The sequence below is a fragment of the Enhydra lutris genome, unplaced genomic scaffold (genome assembly GCF_002288905.1).
Source record: "Enhydra lutris kenyoni isolate GAN:26980312 unplaced genomic scaffold, ASM228890v2 scaffoldscaffold31, whole genome shotgun sequence".
Lineage (NCBI taxonomy): Eukaryota > Metazoa > Chordata > Mammalia > Carnivora > Mustelidae > Enhydra > Enhydra lutris.
In genome coordinates this window covers 7,853,991-7,872,849 of record NW_019154115.1, presented here as the reverse complement: position 1 = coordinate 7,872,849, position 18,859 = coordinate 7,853,991, and the positions used below count along the sequence as shown (strand labels likewise).

The 18,859-nt window shown below is 37.5% G+C and overlaps 1 protein-coding gene across 2 annotated transcripts in view; it reads right to left on the bottom strand.

Annotated features, from left to right (window-relative positions):
- Positions 1-18,859, bottom strand: part of LOC111153260 (unc-13 homolog C) — a 574,799-nt gene that overhangs the window by 368,385 nt on the left and 187,555 nt on the right. Inside the window, exons 4-6 of one of the 2 annotated variants that reach the window (XM_022512170.1) lie at positions 8,084-8,162; positions 6,931-6,936; positions 5,728-5,799 (exon numbers count right to left, since the gene is read on the bottom strand). In XM_022512170.1, coding sequence (XP_022367878.1) covers positions 5,728-5,799; positions 6,931-6,936; positions 8,084-8,162 — 157 coding nt within the window. The remainder of the gene's footprint in view (positions 1-5,727; positions 5,800-6,930; positions 6,937-8,083; positions 8,163-18,859) is intronic. The other variant, XM_022512169.1, reaches the window with a different exon arrangement.

Here is an 18,859-nt window from a genome sequence, read left to right as displayed (position 1 = left end):
CTCAATCTGCATGAATAAACCTTGTAAAAGAAAGGAAGAAGAACTTTTAAAAAGTAAGAGAACTAAGCTCAAATGCATTTTGGGAAGTATAAATTGATTGAATTCACATGTAAAAAGGCAAATTCTCAGACTGAATTTGAAATTAAGCTATATGAGAAGGATGCCTGGGTGGTTCAATTGGTTGAGCATCTGCCTTGGGCTCAGGTCATTATCCCCAGGTCCTGCTCCTCAGGGAGTCTGTTTCTCCCTCTGCCTCTGCCCTTCCCTCTGCTCGTGCCTGGTTGCTCTCATCTCTCTCAAATAAATAAGTAAAATCTTAAAAAACAAACAAAGTTAAACTATGTGAGATACATAGGGTGTCTGGGTGGTTCGGTTTGTGAAGTGGCTGACTCTTGATTTTGGCTCAGGTCAAGATCTCAGGGCTGTGAGATCTAGCCCTGAGTTGGGCTCTGTACTGGGCATGGAGCCTAATTGAGATTTTTCTCTCCCTCTCCCCTTTTCACCTCCTCTCCCTGAAAAGAAAAAAAAAAAAAAAAAAGCTATGTAAGATACACATAAAACACATTCAGAATTAAAGAAGGGGCTAGAGAAAGTTCTATCAGGGAAATATTGACCTTATTAATTTGGTAGAGCAGTATTAGTAGCATAGAGAAAATATTTTAAAGAAAAACCATTTAAGGGCACCTGGGTGGCTCAGTGGGTTAAAACCTCTGCCTTCGGCTCAGGTCATGATCCCAGGGTCCTGGGATCAAGTCCCGCATCGGGCTCTCTGCTCAGTAGGGAGCCTGCTTCCCTTCCTCTCTCTCTACCTGCCTCTCTGCCTACTTGTGATCTCTGTCTGTCAAATAAATAAAATCTTTTAAAAAAAAAGTTAAAAAAAAAAAGAAAAACCATTTAAGTAATTAAGGAGATTATTAGCAAAGTTGAAAGAAACAATTTATTGGGAATATAGAAGTCCCAAAACTTATGTATCCAACAAAAAAAGCTCATATGGGATATCTAGAAAACTGATTATGAAAGCCATAAAATGGTCAATTAAATGCTAATCACTGAATATACAGTCTATGTGCTCTGAATACAAGGTAGGAACAACAATAAAGGTCATATGGTTTGTCTTTGGGAGAATAAACACTCTAAATTGAGGAGTCAAAATAATAATTGCATCATTTATTAAATCATTATTTTCCTCTTTCTAAAGCTGTTATAGATACACAGGTATATGCATTGTTTCTTATGTTGTAAATATTCTTTTGTGTATATGCGATAATTAATACACTTTAGTGAACTATATATTCAACTCAGTATGTTAGAAAAGTAGCTTCAGGAAAAATACAAAGAGGACAGAAGATGAATCTGAATAAGAAAAAAAATAAAATAGAAAACAATGTGGAGTCAACAAACACCAGAGACATCTCTTAGAGTACTGACCAGAAGACAGAAAGAAACAAAGACAGACAGACAGACACATAAGATGAAAACAGCACAAACTTAAATCATGAACAATTTGTTGGAATTTGAAATTTCAGGAAAAAAAAAAAACAATGTTCTGGAAAAAAATATGAATGATCAAAATGGACTCAAAAGCAAATATTTAAAGAATATGGATGGGATCATTAAATTATTTGAGAGTAGTCAAATAACCACCCTCAAAAAAATAACAAGATGGTTTTAGAGATAAGTTTACTCATCTTTCAAGGCATAGCAACAATTTGTTTTACACAAATTATTCCAGTGAAGTGATAAAAAGGACAGTTTCCCAACTTATTTTAACTAGTTAACTGATGCCAAAATTGCTCAAAGACACAGGAAACCACAGGCCATGGGTGCAAAATCTTACATAATTACAAGGCCAAGAGTTTCAGTAACTTGCCCAAGTTCCCACAACTAGTCAACGGTGAAGCTGGACCTACATCTATCTCAAGCCACAGACTGTGCTCTTGAAGGAGGATAGAAACGGGACCAAGAACAATACTCGCAAGCAAGACAACAGTATTTACATGTGTGGATAGATGGATCCCCCACCAGTACACACTGAAAGTTGACCCTCAGCGGCAAAGGGGGCAGGGAGGCCCTGGACTCAGCCCCTGCTCTGGATACCCCATTGCGACTCCCTCCCCCAACTTCTCTTGACTACCACCTTCTCTGTTTGGGGAGACACGTTCCTTTTTGATTCTCACAAACTGTGAGATAAGCATTATTATTTTCATTTTACAGATGAGGTGAACAAGTCTCAGGGACGCAAAAAGTATTGAAAAGAAATGACTTCTCAAAGGTAATAAGAGGTAGAGCCAAAATTCAGATTCAAGCCCTTATCACCTTAACTCTCAGTTATGTGGTTTGACATAGTTCCTGCTCCTGAAGAGACGTCCAGACTATCTGCATATTGTGAGCCTGCAGCTTCCTGACCGAACCCCAGGCACCAGACAGGTGTGCTGACCTGCTTCCTGCTTCCAGGTCACCTTTCTAGGATTATGCGAGGAACAGGGCCCAGGTCTGATCTAATGATTCCCATACATAGTTCTTGAAAGTCCCTTTCATCAGGCCTGATCCTGATCTCGCTACTGGAAGGAGGACCTCTACTCTCCTTGACAAACCAAACTTGATTGAGAATTGACACTTCCTGGAAGCAAGCCATTAGACCACCCCCTCGTGGTAGTTAGATATGAATTAGCTATATAGAATAAATGGGGTTCTAGAATCCCTTTCAGTCTTGGTGATTTGCATTCCTCACTCTACTTGAGTTTCCCATAACCTTCATCTGACACTGTCAGTTTAAATACTCCCACATTAGAAGCTTCCATTATGACCTGTAACAATATGGCATGCAAAACATATTAGCTCAGCTCCCCTATGACCATATTACAAGCCTCATGATGGCAGGGATTTATAGCAGGGTTGTTCAAGGTCTCATTTCCAGAATCTGAAACAATGCCTGACACAGTATACACTCAGTTTATATCTGACTTACTAAACAGTTCTACTTGGATTGCCCCCTCTGTTGGGGGCTACATGTAGGAAACTATCACTCCGTGACAACAAGCCCAAAGCTGGATAGTACAGTGTCAGGAAGACTACTATTATATGGAGACTAGATCATTACCCCTTCCTGAGCTATTAGGCCAGATAGAAATGTTCAGAAACTATGGTCCTTAGGGGCTCTTTAGACTGAGATTTCCGATCAGCCCCAGTAGCTCCTGGTGGGTGAGGTGGAACTGGTGATGGCTGGGCTACCTGGCGTGCTTCCCCCACTGTTCACAGAGCATTACTGGAGGTGGTGTCGGCTAGCCCACTGTCACCTTACATCAGACTTTAGAGCCCTGCCCTGCTGTGCAAGAGCTGACTGGACGTTTTACCATATATCTCTTTAATTAAAATAGATCTGCTACCATTTGATATTTTCCACATGGCCAAGCCGTTTTCCTTCATGTAAAGACACACATTTCATGCTTTCACATTGAGGGTGCCTGAGAAGACTTCCAGCATGGAAAAGTGGACATTATTTGCTTCAGCATTTGCGTTAGTTGTCCATGTAATGACTTAATGTGACAGCTTGTCAACAGTGACATTTAATATGCCCGTTGTGCAGAAGTCATCTTTCATTTACTTTTTGAGACATGGGCCCCAGGGAAATGGGCTTTATGAATTTTAGAGGGAACTGATGGACTCCATTTATCCACCCAACACCCACACAGAAAAGTCTTTTACATAGGTCTTCTGAAACTAAAGAAATACTATGTATTTTTAAGTGGATGAAAAGTAGATCGATAACTAATTTAACCATAAAGCGAGGGTATGCTCCCTGTTCAGGGCCTCAGAAAATGGAGTAGCATTCTCATTTCCATCTCCTTTCTATTAACTTTTCAGAGGAATGAGTATTTGTGCCTCAGACCAAACACCGTATTTTATTTTATTTTTTTTTTAAAAGGAGTAGTATAGGAGTTTAATCATAAAAACCTTCAACCCTGATTACTCCCTCAAAAGAAAAGATGAGATACTTGAAGAATAGGCAAACATTATGGGGGTTTCTCATACGCCAGAGGATGTTTAATTTCTCTTGTATCCAAGCTTTACTCAAATAGTACATAGCGGGCGCCTGGGTGGCTAAGTGGGTTAAGCCGCTGCCTTCGGCTCAGGTCATGATCTCAGGGTCCTGGGATCGAGTCCCGCATCGGGCTCTCTGCTCAGCAGGGAACCTGCTTCCCTCTCTCTCTATCTCTCTCTCTGCCTGCCTCTCTTTCTACTTGTGATCTCCCTCTGTCAAATAAATAAATAAAATCTTAAAAAAAAAAAATAGTACATAGCATCGTAAAGCTACTAGATAAGGATAAGACCCTTGGGAAAGCAGCCACGTATTTTAATCCTTGGGTACAACAGAAAATGTTTTAACTTGCTGTAGCACCCAGATATTCAGATGGGCATATACTGTAGCATGGATGTGCATGGGGAGTTGGGGGACTTTGCTAACAGAGACCTAGGAAAGGTTGGCTTTTGGGTGGAAGAAGACAATGACAGGAAGAAGAAAATATGAAATATACATATAAATAATGGTGTTAAATTCCAAGTGTATGGAAATTTAAAGTAAGTATTATTACTGGCAAATTTTTATTCTACAGGAAAGATAAAGCCACTAAAATTGGGAGAGGTAGAGTATATATGAGTTCTCCTAAGGGAGGACACATAACTTGTCTCTAATAGTAGCTCAGTAGAGTGGCTGGGCAGGAAGGAGTTACCAGGGCACAATATCCACTGCATATTAGAATGGCCTGATTATTTGTTTTCTTTTCTTTTTTTTAACCCTTGTACCCAGACTATATCTGAAGCCAATTAAATCAGAATCACTAGGAGTGAGACCCAGGCATCTGCATGGTTTAGAGCTCTCACAGGTGATTGTAATGAGCCAAATTTAAGAATCCCTGACCTAGATATCTGCAGCCTACTTGTATTTTCTAATCATGTTGGTTCTTTCAAAGTATCTACCTCACACCAGACTAAGCAGAGGGATCAAAGTATTTACGAAGAAAAACAAACAAGATATGGTGTTACACTTAAGAATATCAGCCTCTAAAGGAAAGGTTTATGCAAAATAACAAAATTAATTGTTTACAAAAATAATAAAACCAGCACCTTGCATTTATTCTTTTCTACTATACTCTAAGCTATGCCGAGTGTCAAACACATTTCCCCTCCCTTCATAATTTGTTTTATTACCTCACTAGACAGATGAGAGAAATCAGACTCAGAGAAATTAGAAAATTTGCGAGGTAGAACAATGCTAGTTTTAACTGTACAGATGGGATTCGCCCCGAGCAACCTTCATTCATACTACACTATAGAGGTCATGATTAAAGGCTAGAAGAGCCCAGAGGAGGAAACTTAAAATTCAGTCAGAAGAGGAGGAAGACATCTGGGGTCAGCCCCAGAAAGGAGGCAAAATTTGAACCTTACGAACACATAGTAGGACTTTTCTCAGGGGGAGAATTGCAGATAAAATGTGTGAGGATGGACTAGCATTTGTAAAGATGGATAGGCACATGGATATTAGATCAGCAGAGGATCATCTGTACAATAGTGAAGCTGAGTTCCTGAGGAAATTTGTTTAGGGTCAGACTTTCCCCATGTTCCCAGTTATTTCTGGAATTTTGGGATCAACATCACAACTGAATGGCTTGATCAGAATCACTCTCCACTGGACTATGATCAATACATAGTAGTTGACTCTGCACCTACCAGTTCCTCATTGTTTAGTGATGTCCTAATCACCATAGCCAGGGAGAGTCCAGATTTCCGGGCAGCCAGAGTCTAAAATAAACAGAATTAGGAGTTATTGGCACACGATGTGGCTGCCATGAACACATGGCTCAGCAGCATGTGAAAAAGTAAGAATACAGACGATCATTGCTCATGTTTTAGCCAACAGGGACCTGCCACTTTGAATAGTCGGCAAGTTCATCCAGAATGTGGAATCGTGGAACATCAAAGCTGAAAAAGTCCCTTTCTATTGTTGAACCCAACCTCTACACTTTGCAGATGACAAAATTGAGGCCCAGAAAGGCAGGATGATCAGCTCCAAGTTTCCAGGCTAACAAGAGGCTTCTATAACTTTGTTTTTCCCCAGGTGATCATGATCACATTCCTTCATAAAACATGGTCACGGGTACAGAGCCACAGGCTCTGTGTGATGGCTGTGAAGCACAACTGAGGTTAGATGATTCTTGAATTGTTCACAATTCCCCAGAATATTCTTTCATCTCTAACCAGGATATTTTTTCTAAGTGTTCACTTTATCAACTGAAAAGCATTATACCCAGATTGGTTTTCTTAATGCAATGCTGCTAAATACAGTGATTTTAATTAAAAATCCCTTTAGTTCCCCCACCATAAAATAGAACCATTATGTTGCTCCTACTTGAAACGGGTGTGATATAATGCACTCATCAGTGCTGTTAAGAACTTTGGAATCAGAAGTTTTACATGGGAATGTTCAGTATGTTATTCCACTAGGAGCAAAGGGAAGTCATAGTGGTATTCTGTACCCGGTCTTAAATCTATCTCCGTGGAGGACAAAGCCATAAACTTAGATAAAACTTCAGCACAGTGCTGAGTGAGGGAGTCACTGTCCACTCATCTCCACCCTGACTGTATAAACCTATATAGGGATTACCTCTCCAAGGACTTACCCAAGACGATCTTCCAACTCTGACAACTATTATCCTTAAAATTATGTCTGTATTCTATTTTAGTCTTTTTTGACACCTGTCGTATATATAATTTGGTGTATCTTTCAGAATTGAACTAGAGGTTAAATACTTGGAGAAACTAAATTTCTTATTCCTATGTCTCTTTTTTACTTCCCCATCTTGCCCTCTTTTATCCCAAGAATAAGTGCAGTGTATATTAAATATGAAAAATATTAAATTAAAAATCACTTACCATAGCCTGAAGGTTCCAAGTTTCAGAGCAAACAAAGCATAAAAAATTAGAAATAAGAAATGTGAGAAGAGTATAATGATGTTAAAATAAACTTAACACTTTAAAATAATGTTCGCACTATAGTGACAGAAATATGAGCTGTACAGACAAGTCATGCTTTTCAGTATAATATCTTTCCAATCAAGATTTTACCTTTCCTAATTTAAAGCCAAAGTGGTGGTTTTCACATGATGGTTTTCATAGCAAAATTAAAAATTGCTGATATAAGATATTGTGTACAATGTTGCAAAAAGGAAATTTCTATTTCTCTTGGATAAAACAAATTTTTGTGTCATAAACTACTAAGAATATGCTTCCAGAAAAAAACGTGAAGACAATTGAGATAATATAAAACATGCTGGTAGGGGATTTGTTTTTAGAATCTAATGCACACCATTATAAATTCTTTGCATCTTCATGCGGTCCGTGTGTATTTTGTTATAGGAGAGTTTGAGTTATTGAAAGTTATGTTCTGGCTTTATAAAGTTTTAAATAACTTGGGAGCCATAGATTTCCTTAGACAGTGGAATCACTTATTAATGTGATTAGATTTTAAGAAAATAAAGAATTGGTTAATATTATCTGCTGTTTTTTAAAGTAGAAAAATTCACTGGGTTAAGGTGAGGAAGTCAATCAAGACTGAAAGTGTGCCTTAAGCTTGTGGTCATTTGCAACATTGTATGTATCAGAGCCCAGCTGCAGCAGCTCACTTGGCATGCTGTGTGACTTTCTGCTCAATTATAGTGTCATTTTAGCTCAGTTTGTAATTTCAACCAATATAAAAAGCTGTCAAGGCGCGTCTGTCTGGCTCTGTAGGTAGAGCATGCAACTCTTGATTTTGGGGTCATAAGTTCAAGTCCCACAATGGGGGCGGAGGTGGGGGCGGTGGGAAGCTTAAAAAAAAAAAAAAAAAAAAGCTGTCAAAAGGTTGGAGTTATCTCATTCATCTAAAAGATTTTAAAGAAATGATAAATGCAATCCTTGGTAGAATCCAGCATCTTATATATTTTATTCTATGAAATACAGTCAAGGCACTTAATGAGAAGGCCAAAACGACAGCTAATGAAGAAAATGGGGACACATGCAATCAGACAATGAAACAGGAGTGACTTACCACATCTCGCACAATAGGCAGAGTTTTTTTCCTGCGGAGATCTGGCATACTGTCAATGCCATAAAGTCCTCGGCCAGCCCTGAAAGGAAAAACAGGAATGATTCCAATGGGAAACAGACTTCCTTTAAGGGGGGGGAAAAAACATACAAAAAAAACCCCATTCATGGTAAAAAGGCTGTGAAAAAGATGAAATGTATACCATGCTTTTCAACTGGTTCACAAAATAAGAACTATCCAGCCTCTAAGACTTCACCCAGGGAGAAGGAGAAAGACTGTAGCTACCAAAGTGCTCACTTGTATTCTTGGATAGTTCTATACATTAAAACTTTAAAATATCCCTGACTTGGTTTGATACACAGTTTTTCTGTCAATATCACAGAGAACATTTTAAAAAATGGTTTCTTATATGAAACTTTGTATCTCCAGGAAGAGACAGAACCAAACTATGGTCAGTGTAAGGTGTAAATTTGGTCCTCAATAGTAAAATAGTTACCTGTATTTGTAAAAGTATCATTCTTTTTTGATGTGTTGCATTTTCACAGATTAAACCCCAAGATGGTATCCCAAAGAGTCATAGCTGCATGTAAAATATATGTGGTAACCCTTATAGCAGAATTTTCACTTCTTGAATTTATCCCATGGAAAAATGCCAGTAAGAGATTGATTTATTGTACAAGGATACTCACTGTGACATTTATTTTTGTAATAGCAATAAAAGTTGGGTAACCTAAATATTTATTGAATGAATTATATTATCCAATGGAAGGAACATAATAATCAAAGTAAATGAGTTAAATATATATGTGTATAAATGCCAAATATTCTCAGTATGTTAAATGAAAAAAAAAAACAAAAACAAAAACATAAAACCAAGTTTGCCTATTAGTAAATTTAATAGAATACCGTGTGTGTGTGTGTTTACATATGTACAGAAAATATCTAGAATGATATTTATTAAATTGATAACCAGAATTACCTTTGTGGACTGATACTGGGTGGGAAAAAAAAAAAAAAGGGAGGAGTCTCACTACTTTATAAATTCAGTAATAGCCAACTGTTTTTCTACTAAGCATCGCTGTTTCTGCAATTTAAAATAATCTTAAAATATATTTATCTTTATTAAAATGAGTTCAATACATTGCATTTGATTTTCGCTGGATTTGAGCTAGTCATTTCATATCACCAAAAAGGTGCTCAAGTCACTGATGAACAGCTTCTCCTATGCTTATCTGACCTACAAAACTCCTGCTTAACTCTGGCTTAGTGTCAACCTTTTTCACTAGGAACACACAATTGAAAGGCTGGGGTATTAGGTAGACAGCTCTGCTACTGTACAGGCCACAACAGCATCTCACAGTCCAGTTTTTCTGTGACACAGAGATGGCCCCTTTGCTCCTGCTGCTTAGCTTAATTAAGGAGCAGTTTTGCCTTATTGGATTTTTCTTAGTAGCCATGGTCTTAACTCTAATACTTCTAGTTGCATCAATCACTAGCTTGATGATCTTGAATAACTCACTAAATTATCATACAACTCATGTGAAATAATAGAAGTATTAATAAGGATAGAATGATAATAAATAGTAGTATTATGACATGCATGACTCAAAGTGAAGATCAAATCCAGTAATACATGTGAAATAGGAAAACCACTGCACATGTGTAAGAAGGATGTTAATGGTCAACAAATTATACTTCAGTTCATGAATTTCAACAAGAAGTTATCTTTAGGTTAGCTCATAGAACACAGGAAAAGGGTAACAGTGGGGCAGAGAGCGGTGCCTGTGTGGCTCAGTGGGTTAAGCCTCTGCCTTCGGCTCAGGTTGTGGTCCCAGGGTCCTGGGAATCGAGCCCCACATCAGGCTCTCTGCTCAGCAGGGAGCCTGCTTCCCCCTCTCTCTCTGCCTGCCTCTCTGCCTCCTTGTGATCTCTCTCTCTCGCTCTTTCTCTCTCTGTCAAATAAATAAATAAAATCTTTAAAAAAAAAAAGAAAAAAACAGTGGGGCAGAGATCAAGACAGATGAGAGAAGAGCAACAGAAGAAACAACGGGAGGGGAGATAGCACGGGTGCAAATATGTGTGGTACAGATGACACTTGAGATCCTGTCTACAATAGACTCTACAAGAGTTCACACAGCCTCCATCATTATCCAGAATAAAGCCAACTGACACTCTCTGGGCCAGTGGCAGAGGTAGTCACGATAACAGTCAAATATCAAGACTGAGATCACAAAAAACAATCATTAGCAGTATGCCCTTACGAACTATAAGAAATACCAACATCAAGTAGGGGGAAAGGGAAACTAACTCTTTTTTTCAACACCCATTTTAAGAACGTGAGCCAGCTACTCCAACAGTGTAACTTCTTGCTTTCCTCCTATTCTCTTTCCATAGTTTTTCCCTCTCCCTGCCAGTTCATGCTTGATTCTGCTGCATCCCAAACATCACATTCATGGGAAAAGGACTATGCTAGTGGGTTTCTAGAAGGACCTTTTGAGTTTCATTTGCTCCAATATTCTGATTCCACGTGGTTTCTTGTGAAGAAAATTAATAATGATATAAAGTGTAATTAATAAATGTCTTTCCACCACTACATGGCAATCATATTAACTAGCTGCCTTCGAGTTTTCTGGAATGTTCTGACTGCTAAATAATGTGACTTTAATAACTATGTAAAAAAAAACAATATTCAGTTGTGGTAATGGTTGACAAAGTGATTTATAAACTACAAAATGTAATATATAGATGGGTCACTTTCTTTAATGATTTGTTTTCCCTCTCACAAACTTAATTCAAATTCCTAAGAGCACCTAGAATTTTGAGCAAACTTACACACTCACTAATTCAGGAATCCATTACACACACATATTTTCTTGGGTCTTACACTTTACTCCTTAGCTTGTTTCATCAGAACAGAGAAAGCCAAGGACCCAGGCCAAACCTGAGCATTATAGAATAATGACCCCAAGTTAGAAGACCTGTATCCAAAATTTATCTCTGTCCTGAGTCTGTCGTCAATTTCACAAAACCCATATTTTGTAATTTGTAAAACTGCTATGCAATAAAAATATTCTCTTAATCTTCACAGCCTTAAAAATATTCAAAATCATGTTGTGTTTCCTTATACTTTTACCTTTTCATTATTACTATAAGACATTTGTATAAACATATACTTTCATTTGCTTATTCCTCAAGTAATAGTAAAACTTTCATTGCAGATCTGAGCTTTAGAAAATGTTTCCCTAATGGCCTTACCTCAAGAGTGGAGAAGTGCTTGGTTAATACTATAGAGGTCCATACAACTGCAAAACATTTTTTAATATTTATTGAAAGTGTTCCTAACCAAGAGACATCTGGGAGAGATTAAATTAAAAAATGGTGAAGACCAGAAGTATTGATAAATAAGTCTTTGACCTTCTGGGCAAGAAGTCAAGTTCAAGGAGATCAGTTGAAATCTAGAAGAAACTAGCTAGGCTCAGGGATAAAGAGCTCAGGGAGAGTCATCAAGATAGGCAACAGCAGACAAGAAACTCCAGGGGTGAGATCTGATTCTAGGGAAGAAGCAGTCTGATTTCAGTCCTTTTTGGTATAACTGATTTGACTAAAAGCCGTTGCTAACCACCCACAGCAAACTAGCTAACAATCAATATTTATTTGGTACTTACCAGGAGCCAGATGTAATGCTAACAAATAGAATCAAACTTTACATATAGTCCTCATTTTATTCTCAAAAAAAAAAAAAATCAGTAAAGTAGAGGCACAATTATTCAAGGAGGAAATGGATGAATGAATTGTTTAGAATCATTCTTATAATTAGTCTAAATCATAGATAGCAGTGTCTGGATTTGAACCCAAACTCTAGGGCTTATCATACCCTACTGCTTATACGATTAGATCATTTCATATTTAGAACAATAATATGAACCGAGGATTATAATTAATCCTTCCTATTTTACTTTTAATGAAACAAAAGCAACTTACCCAGGCCTAGAAATGTATGGCAGGGCTTGATTTGCACTGAAAGACAGTCTTACCTGAAACCCCATGTTTCATTCATTCTTCCTAAAAAAGGAAAAATGTATGTATGTGTGCCTAGTATGTGTGTGTAAGTGTATATGTGTATGTACATATGTGTATACACATGTGTGTACACATGTATGTATATGTGTATGTATGTACATATGCATGTGTATGTACACATATATGCATGTATAAACAGACATGTAATAGGCAGACATACATACATTTTTTCCTTTCTTAGGAAGATATAAAATGTCTATCCCAGTTACTCTAGAGTTGTTACCATTATTTGAAATGCTTTCACTGTATTCCAAGACACTATTATCTTCATATCAGAAACACTGTATCACTGAATAAAACAGTTCCAATCCTCCCCAAGCAGTTCCTCTTCAACTGTTTAAGAGTTCTCCCTAGGGAAAAAGAGTTCTCCTTAGACCATAGGCATTACAAATGAGATGAAAACATCAAATCTACAGAAATATTTGGAAAGTCAATCATCAAATAAAACTGAGAAAATGGGTGCCTCGGTGGCTAAGTCAGTTAAGCATCTGACTCTTGATCTCAGCTCAGGTCTTGATCTCCAGGCTGTGAGTTCAAGTCCTATGTTAGGCTCTATGCCTATTTTAAGTGAAGCACACTTTAAGTAAATAAATAAATAGGGTAAAATTTAAAGAATGACAAAATGGATACAATTTAATAAATTGTGATATATTCTAGTTCATTATGTCTTATATTACATAGTTCATATTTTTCATACTTTTATTTCTTAGTCCTTTGGATAATTAAAAGTTTGCTGAGTTTAATAAAATTGAAGATTTTACCTTGACTCATTCAGTTAACCATCTTGTTATAGAACACAACACAAATTATCTAAAAGATATATAATCTGTAACTGTTAAACAATCTGATATCTAAGGTAGAAGATGTAAGGTTTATTTTAATATATGAATAATTATCTTAATCCAAAATTGGTGATAATACACTGACTATACATTGATTGGAAAAGAACTGTGAGAAGTGTGCTGTTTCCATAAGTGTGTAGCTCATGGTTAATTGGCAATATTCATAGACTATCTAATATCCATTAGAAATCAGAAAATTAGTAGACTCTCTTTATATGCAAAGGAGTTATTAAATTAATTGAAGACCATAAGCCTAAGAAAGAAAAAAAAAAAAAAAACAGATCACAGTGCTTCTGTTTATTTCTGTGTTTCCAAGACAATTATTGAGCAGGGCTATGTAATTAATCTTTTTTAGCATTATGGAACACTAAGGCAATGTAAAAAATTAATAATGAATCACTTTAAATCCCTCTCCTGTAATACAGCTCTCTTCTTTCAGACTTTTAGAAAACAAATCTTTATATTTATTTAGTTACTTAATGGTAAACATACAGTAACTTTTTTTTATTACAGTCGTATATTTTACATACATTTTAACAATTAGCCTGATGATCATCATGAACTGTATTTACTTGCTCCGTATTAGAATCCATTATTCAGGATATTCTCTGTTCTCCTTTTTTCACCTTTTTATTTTTATTATTGTCAACACTGAATGAGTATTTGTGACTGTGTAATTGGATGTTTCACTCCCCACATCCAATTAATCACCAATTTCTAAAGATTTTTTGATACTATATTTCATCACAATTAACACACCATCTGTCATAAGAGGCAGCATTATATAATTATATGTTAGGGAAAATCAAATTAATCTCTGACACTGTGTTTTCTTAGCAAGTAGAATTTAAATTGTGCATTTATTCAAAGGACCCTCTTAAACTGACTTCATCTATGGCACAGATTTGTCATATTATCATTTCTCTATACATGAAAATAAAAATATAAACAAAATAAAGTATTATTCCTTAAGTTTCTCAGTCAGAGTCCAGCTGCTTAAAATTACTCTTCAACACAGAATTGTCAATGTCTTGGTCTGTGTCCAAATTATGGTCTTTTAAGTCATCAAGAGCAATGGCAACGTAGCATTTTATAAAATGGCACTTCTTTATTGTTTCTTTTATTCCAAGAAGTGGGCCGCTCTGCTGCAGATACTGATTTTGGTAGGTTCTCAATCTCACCTAACGCTTCAAAGGAGATAAACAGTTCTCCCAGTCTTCCTCAAATCATCCTGAGTTTTCTCTGGACTAAAACATTAAGAAAATGCAATTATCCAGCCCATACCATCTGCAAGAACAAAATCATAACGCTTTCCCAGGACACTTTTAACTACGCTTATAAATGTACAGACAATGAAACTCTTGTAATTGTAATCATTAACAATGTTCTTAAGATACCATCGATTAGGTGCATCTTGATATTTTACAATGTATAAAAATGTATGTTGTAGGATTGATAAAATATAGTACTTTTGGCATCTCCCTCCTGAACCCCCACACTGATAGTGCTCTATTTCAGGCCTTACTATTTTAGCTAATCTCTTAGATTTTTTTTTTTTTTTGCCAGCTCATTTTTTTTAATTGCCAACAGTTCTTTTCCAGAATACAAATCTAAAGATATCTTTTTCATATTCAACATCCCTTACTGCTTCCAAGATAGAGAACAAATTCCTTTTCATTTCAGCAAGGTAGGACTGCCCCTCCAGTCTCCTCTCCTCTGAGTTCTCCCTCTACTTTCTTGTTCCAGTCGTCCTGAATGCCTTTGTAGATCCCCAAATACCGCACACTCTTTCCCCTTGCTGTTTTCACTCCACAATTTCCTCTGCTGCTACTGGCCTCCTTGCGAGCGGCACAGACTCACACTTATCTCTCTTAAATAAAATTTGAATGTAATTTTAAGGTACCTCCTCCCCATCTCAATTAACTGTGCCTCTCTATAAGCTGAACATCGGGGATTCTCAGTGGGAGGGACTGGGTGGATGAGGAGAAGGGGAAACCATGACTCCTGGCCTCTGGATGGGCTTCTTAGCAGCTGTGAGGATTCAAAGGCAAATATTTATTGCTAATAAAGGAGGGCATACTTTTTAGGTGAACTGGAGCAGAAATGCTTTTTAATTTTTAATTCCAGTATAGTTAAGGTACAGTGTTACATTAGCTTTGGGTGTACAACACAGTAATCTAGTCCCATCCATTACTCAGTGCTTATTATGATAAACGCACTCTTCATCTCCTTCACACACCCCACTCCTCTCTGGTAACCATGAGTTTGTTCGCTACGGTTAGGACTCAAGTTGTTTTTGGCTTGTCTCCCACCCCTCTTTCCCCCACTTTATTCCTTTAGTTTCTTGAATTCCAATATTAGTGAGATCATATTGTATTTGTCTTTCTCTAACTGGCTGATTTCGCTGACTGTACTCTCTAGCTCCATCCATGTTGTTGCAAATAGCGAGATTCCATTCTTTAGGCCTAGATGATATTCGTGTGTGTGTGTATGTGTGTGTGTGTGTGTGTACACACACTACATCTTCTTTATCCATTCATCTATCAATGGACACTTTGGCTGTTTCCGTAATTCGGCCATTGTAGGGGTGAAGCAGATAAACTTTTGAGAACAATTGTTCTAAGTCTTCTGTTATAACCTCTGTAAAACTACTTTCTGTTTATTTGTTTGCATGGATGTCCCCACTAGAACATATGTTTCAAAAAACTGACAAATCTTAGTCATCTTTACCGCCCTCGGGCTAACTCTGGCATGGAGCAGGGAGAAATAAAAGGTAGAGGTTCAAGTGAACAGGCCTTGACACCAGAGAGATTAGCCATTAAATAAACCATCATCTTGACTTAAAAATTAAGATTCCTATCTTTGAAAGAGTATCTGGAAAGAGCAAGACCAAAGCCTGAGGGCGAAAGAGAAAGTCAATGACCTCATACTGAAGTGAGTTAGCTGGCAAGAGCTTTCTCACTAGAAGAAGATAGGAGTCTGGGTGCTTGGGTGGCTCAGTGGGTTAAAGCCTCTGCCTTTAGCTCAGGTCATGATCCCAGGGTCCTGGGATGGAGCCCCACATCAGGCTCTCTGCTCAGTGGGGAGCCTGCTTTCTCCTCTCTCTCTGCCTACTTGTGATCGTTGTCTGTCAAATAAATAAATAAAATCTTAAAAAAAAAAAAAAGAAGACAGGAGTCTTGTTACTAGACCAGTAAATATTGTTTTAACTTTTATGAATCTCAGTTATCTTATATGGAAAATGGAATAATGACAGCCTCTGTAGCATTTGGGGGAGCACTGAGATATTATATTAAAGTAGGTTATCTATTATTGGTAGTAATTATTATAGACTTGTGTCGGCAGGGACATTATTGAAGTTGACCAAATATATCCTGCCTCACTGCTGCCCTGGGCCTGTCTATACTCCTTCAAACTAAGGAATAGATTTGTAGCACAGTTTCTGGCACTCAGGAAATTATAGGTAGCTATCTACTTGAAGAATTAAAGAAAAAGAAGGGCAAAAATCAAAGTTGTGATTATACTCTACGCTGTACTCTGAGCTCTATTAACATTCTCTTTGGACTCAGTTTTGGTCTAGACTTCTTTCCTCTGCCAATCCCTTTTGTGTAGCACCTCAGCTCTGGTGATGATAGTTGTTGGCGGAGATCATTCCTTGTCCCACACTCATCTACAATCCTGGTCCCAGCTATTCAACTTCCTATCAGACAAGAGTCTCACAGATGCCCCAACCAAGTTGCTTTTTTTCCCTGTTAATTCTAATCTTTGAAAAACACTACTTTTATCTTCTCAATTTTCTAAGCCTTATCTCAAAATAGAAAAAAAAACTCAAAGCACAAAGCTCCTCCTCAGTACTAATCATTCCAGTCTCCTCCATCTTCTCTTCATTACCTCCTGGAGTCTCTTAACTGTGGCCATAAAGTAGAAATGTTTGTCTTTACTGGAATCACAGAGAGTCCTCTACACTACGCTTGATGGACCCTTTGGCGGAAACTCTGTTAGACACCAACATGCTCTCTCTCCATAAAACCACTACAGCCATAGCTCCTCTTGCCTTGGAGTGATCACTAACTCTCTTGGTGAAGCGAGAGATGAAATAATTGGCTTGGGTTTAGAGGATATGGCTGTATGACAAATACATAAAGTTTTGTACAGTGGGACAATACCGTTAACATCTGAGAAGAGGAAAATGAGATGTAAACAGGGTACAGAATATTCATATCTTCTTTCTCTCCCTCTCCCTGGCACGTATTAATAAAACGGTGAACTGACATGTTGAAGTGCCCATCATTTTTAAGCGGTTTTTCTTCCACTGGCTTGCTTTCCCTCTTTTGCTCTTTCTCGAATTCAGGCCGTAAATTTGTATACAAAGTTATTTCACATGCAAGAGGCATGTTTATTCTGCTGAGTGCCTGGAACACAGCGGACATCAATAAATAGTTTTTAAATGTTCTTGAGTATTTCCACAAATCTGTCAGCAGTTTTAAGCCAAGACATCCATTTTAGGATCAATTATTTTCTCTGCAAATTTTTTTTGAATGTCTCATTTTTATTTCACGGTTTTTAATACTATCACCATTTGGCTGGTCCCAGAGGTTTAAAATCCTAAATAACAGCTAATCCAAGTTGTAAGCCTCAAGCGATGTAAGAAATGGCATGTTCCCACATTCTTGTATTTTAGGGCTATTGAAACTGAGCTGCAGCTGACTAGCAGAAAGCTAGAAATACTTAGGGCTCTGGATCATCATTACAATCCTTCCTTCTCTGCTTCTAATATACATGAGGCATCGATCTTTGTTAGTATTTGTCCATTTTCTTTCTCAGCCCAGTCTCTCTTCTGTCATCCTCAGATCCTCTCCTCAATTACAACTTCCTTTATATTTGGATCACCCCAATTTAGCCATAAGTCTTACTGTTAGGCCGAGAATTCTTTTTTTTTTTTTTTTTTTTAAGATTTTATTTATTTATTTGACAGACAGAGATCACAAATAGGTAGAGAGGCAGGCAGAGAGAGAGGAGGAGGAAGCAGGCTCCCTGTGGAGCAGAGAGCCTGATGTGGGACTCGATCCCAGGACCCTGTGATGATGACCTGAGCCAAAGGCAGAGGCTTTAACCCACTCAGCCACCCAGATGCCCCTAGGCTGAGAATTCTTTTCGTGGACCTTGTAATGACCAGTCTCCCCATCTGCATTCTCTCCCATCTTCCATTCATCTTGAAAAAAAACCTGCTGCTTCCACCTTCCTATAGTTTATGCCCACAAGACTAACATGACCAAAGGATGTTGGAAGAAGACCAGTCTGGCAGTGCTGTTCATGGGGTATTAGAGGAGGGGTAAAGGAGACAGATGGTCTGAAAAGATTATTGAAGTAACCCTAGGTTCTTTAATGGATTCCTTAATGAGGGTCTTGACTTAAGTAGTTTCACCATTTTCTTTTCCAACCCCTTCATTCTGCTTTATGAACTCTGGTAGAATTCCCAATTCAAACCACTATAATATTTTAAAGTACAAATGGCCTCATTGTCAAGGAGAGTCTTTGTATCCACTAAATTACTTTCTCCTTTCCTGGGCATTTGACCTCTTAATGCTCCATAATGCTCTTTAACACTTTAAGCAGGCTCTTTCTTTCAAACCCTTGTTCCTTTGAAACAAGGTTTCAGAAGTGCTGACTACCTCATTATTTATCTTTATATTATTTTTTTAAGCTAATGCCATTTTTAACTTTTTAAAGAAATAAAGGGGATATGAAGGATTTACTATGCTGGTGTAACATTTTGTACTTCCAGTGATTAAAAATATTTTTTTTTATAGCAGAAACAACCAAATGGTCCTAGGTTTTTTTTTTTTTTTTTTTTTTT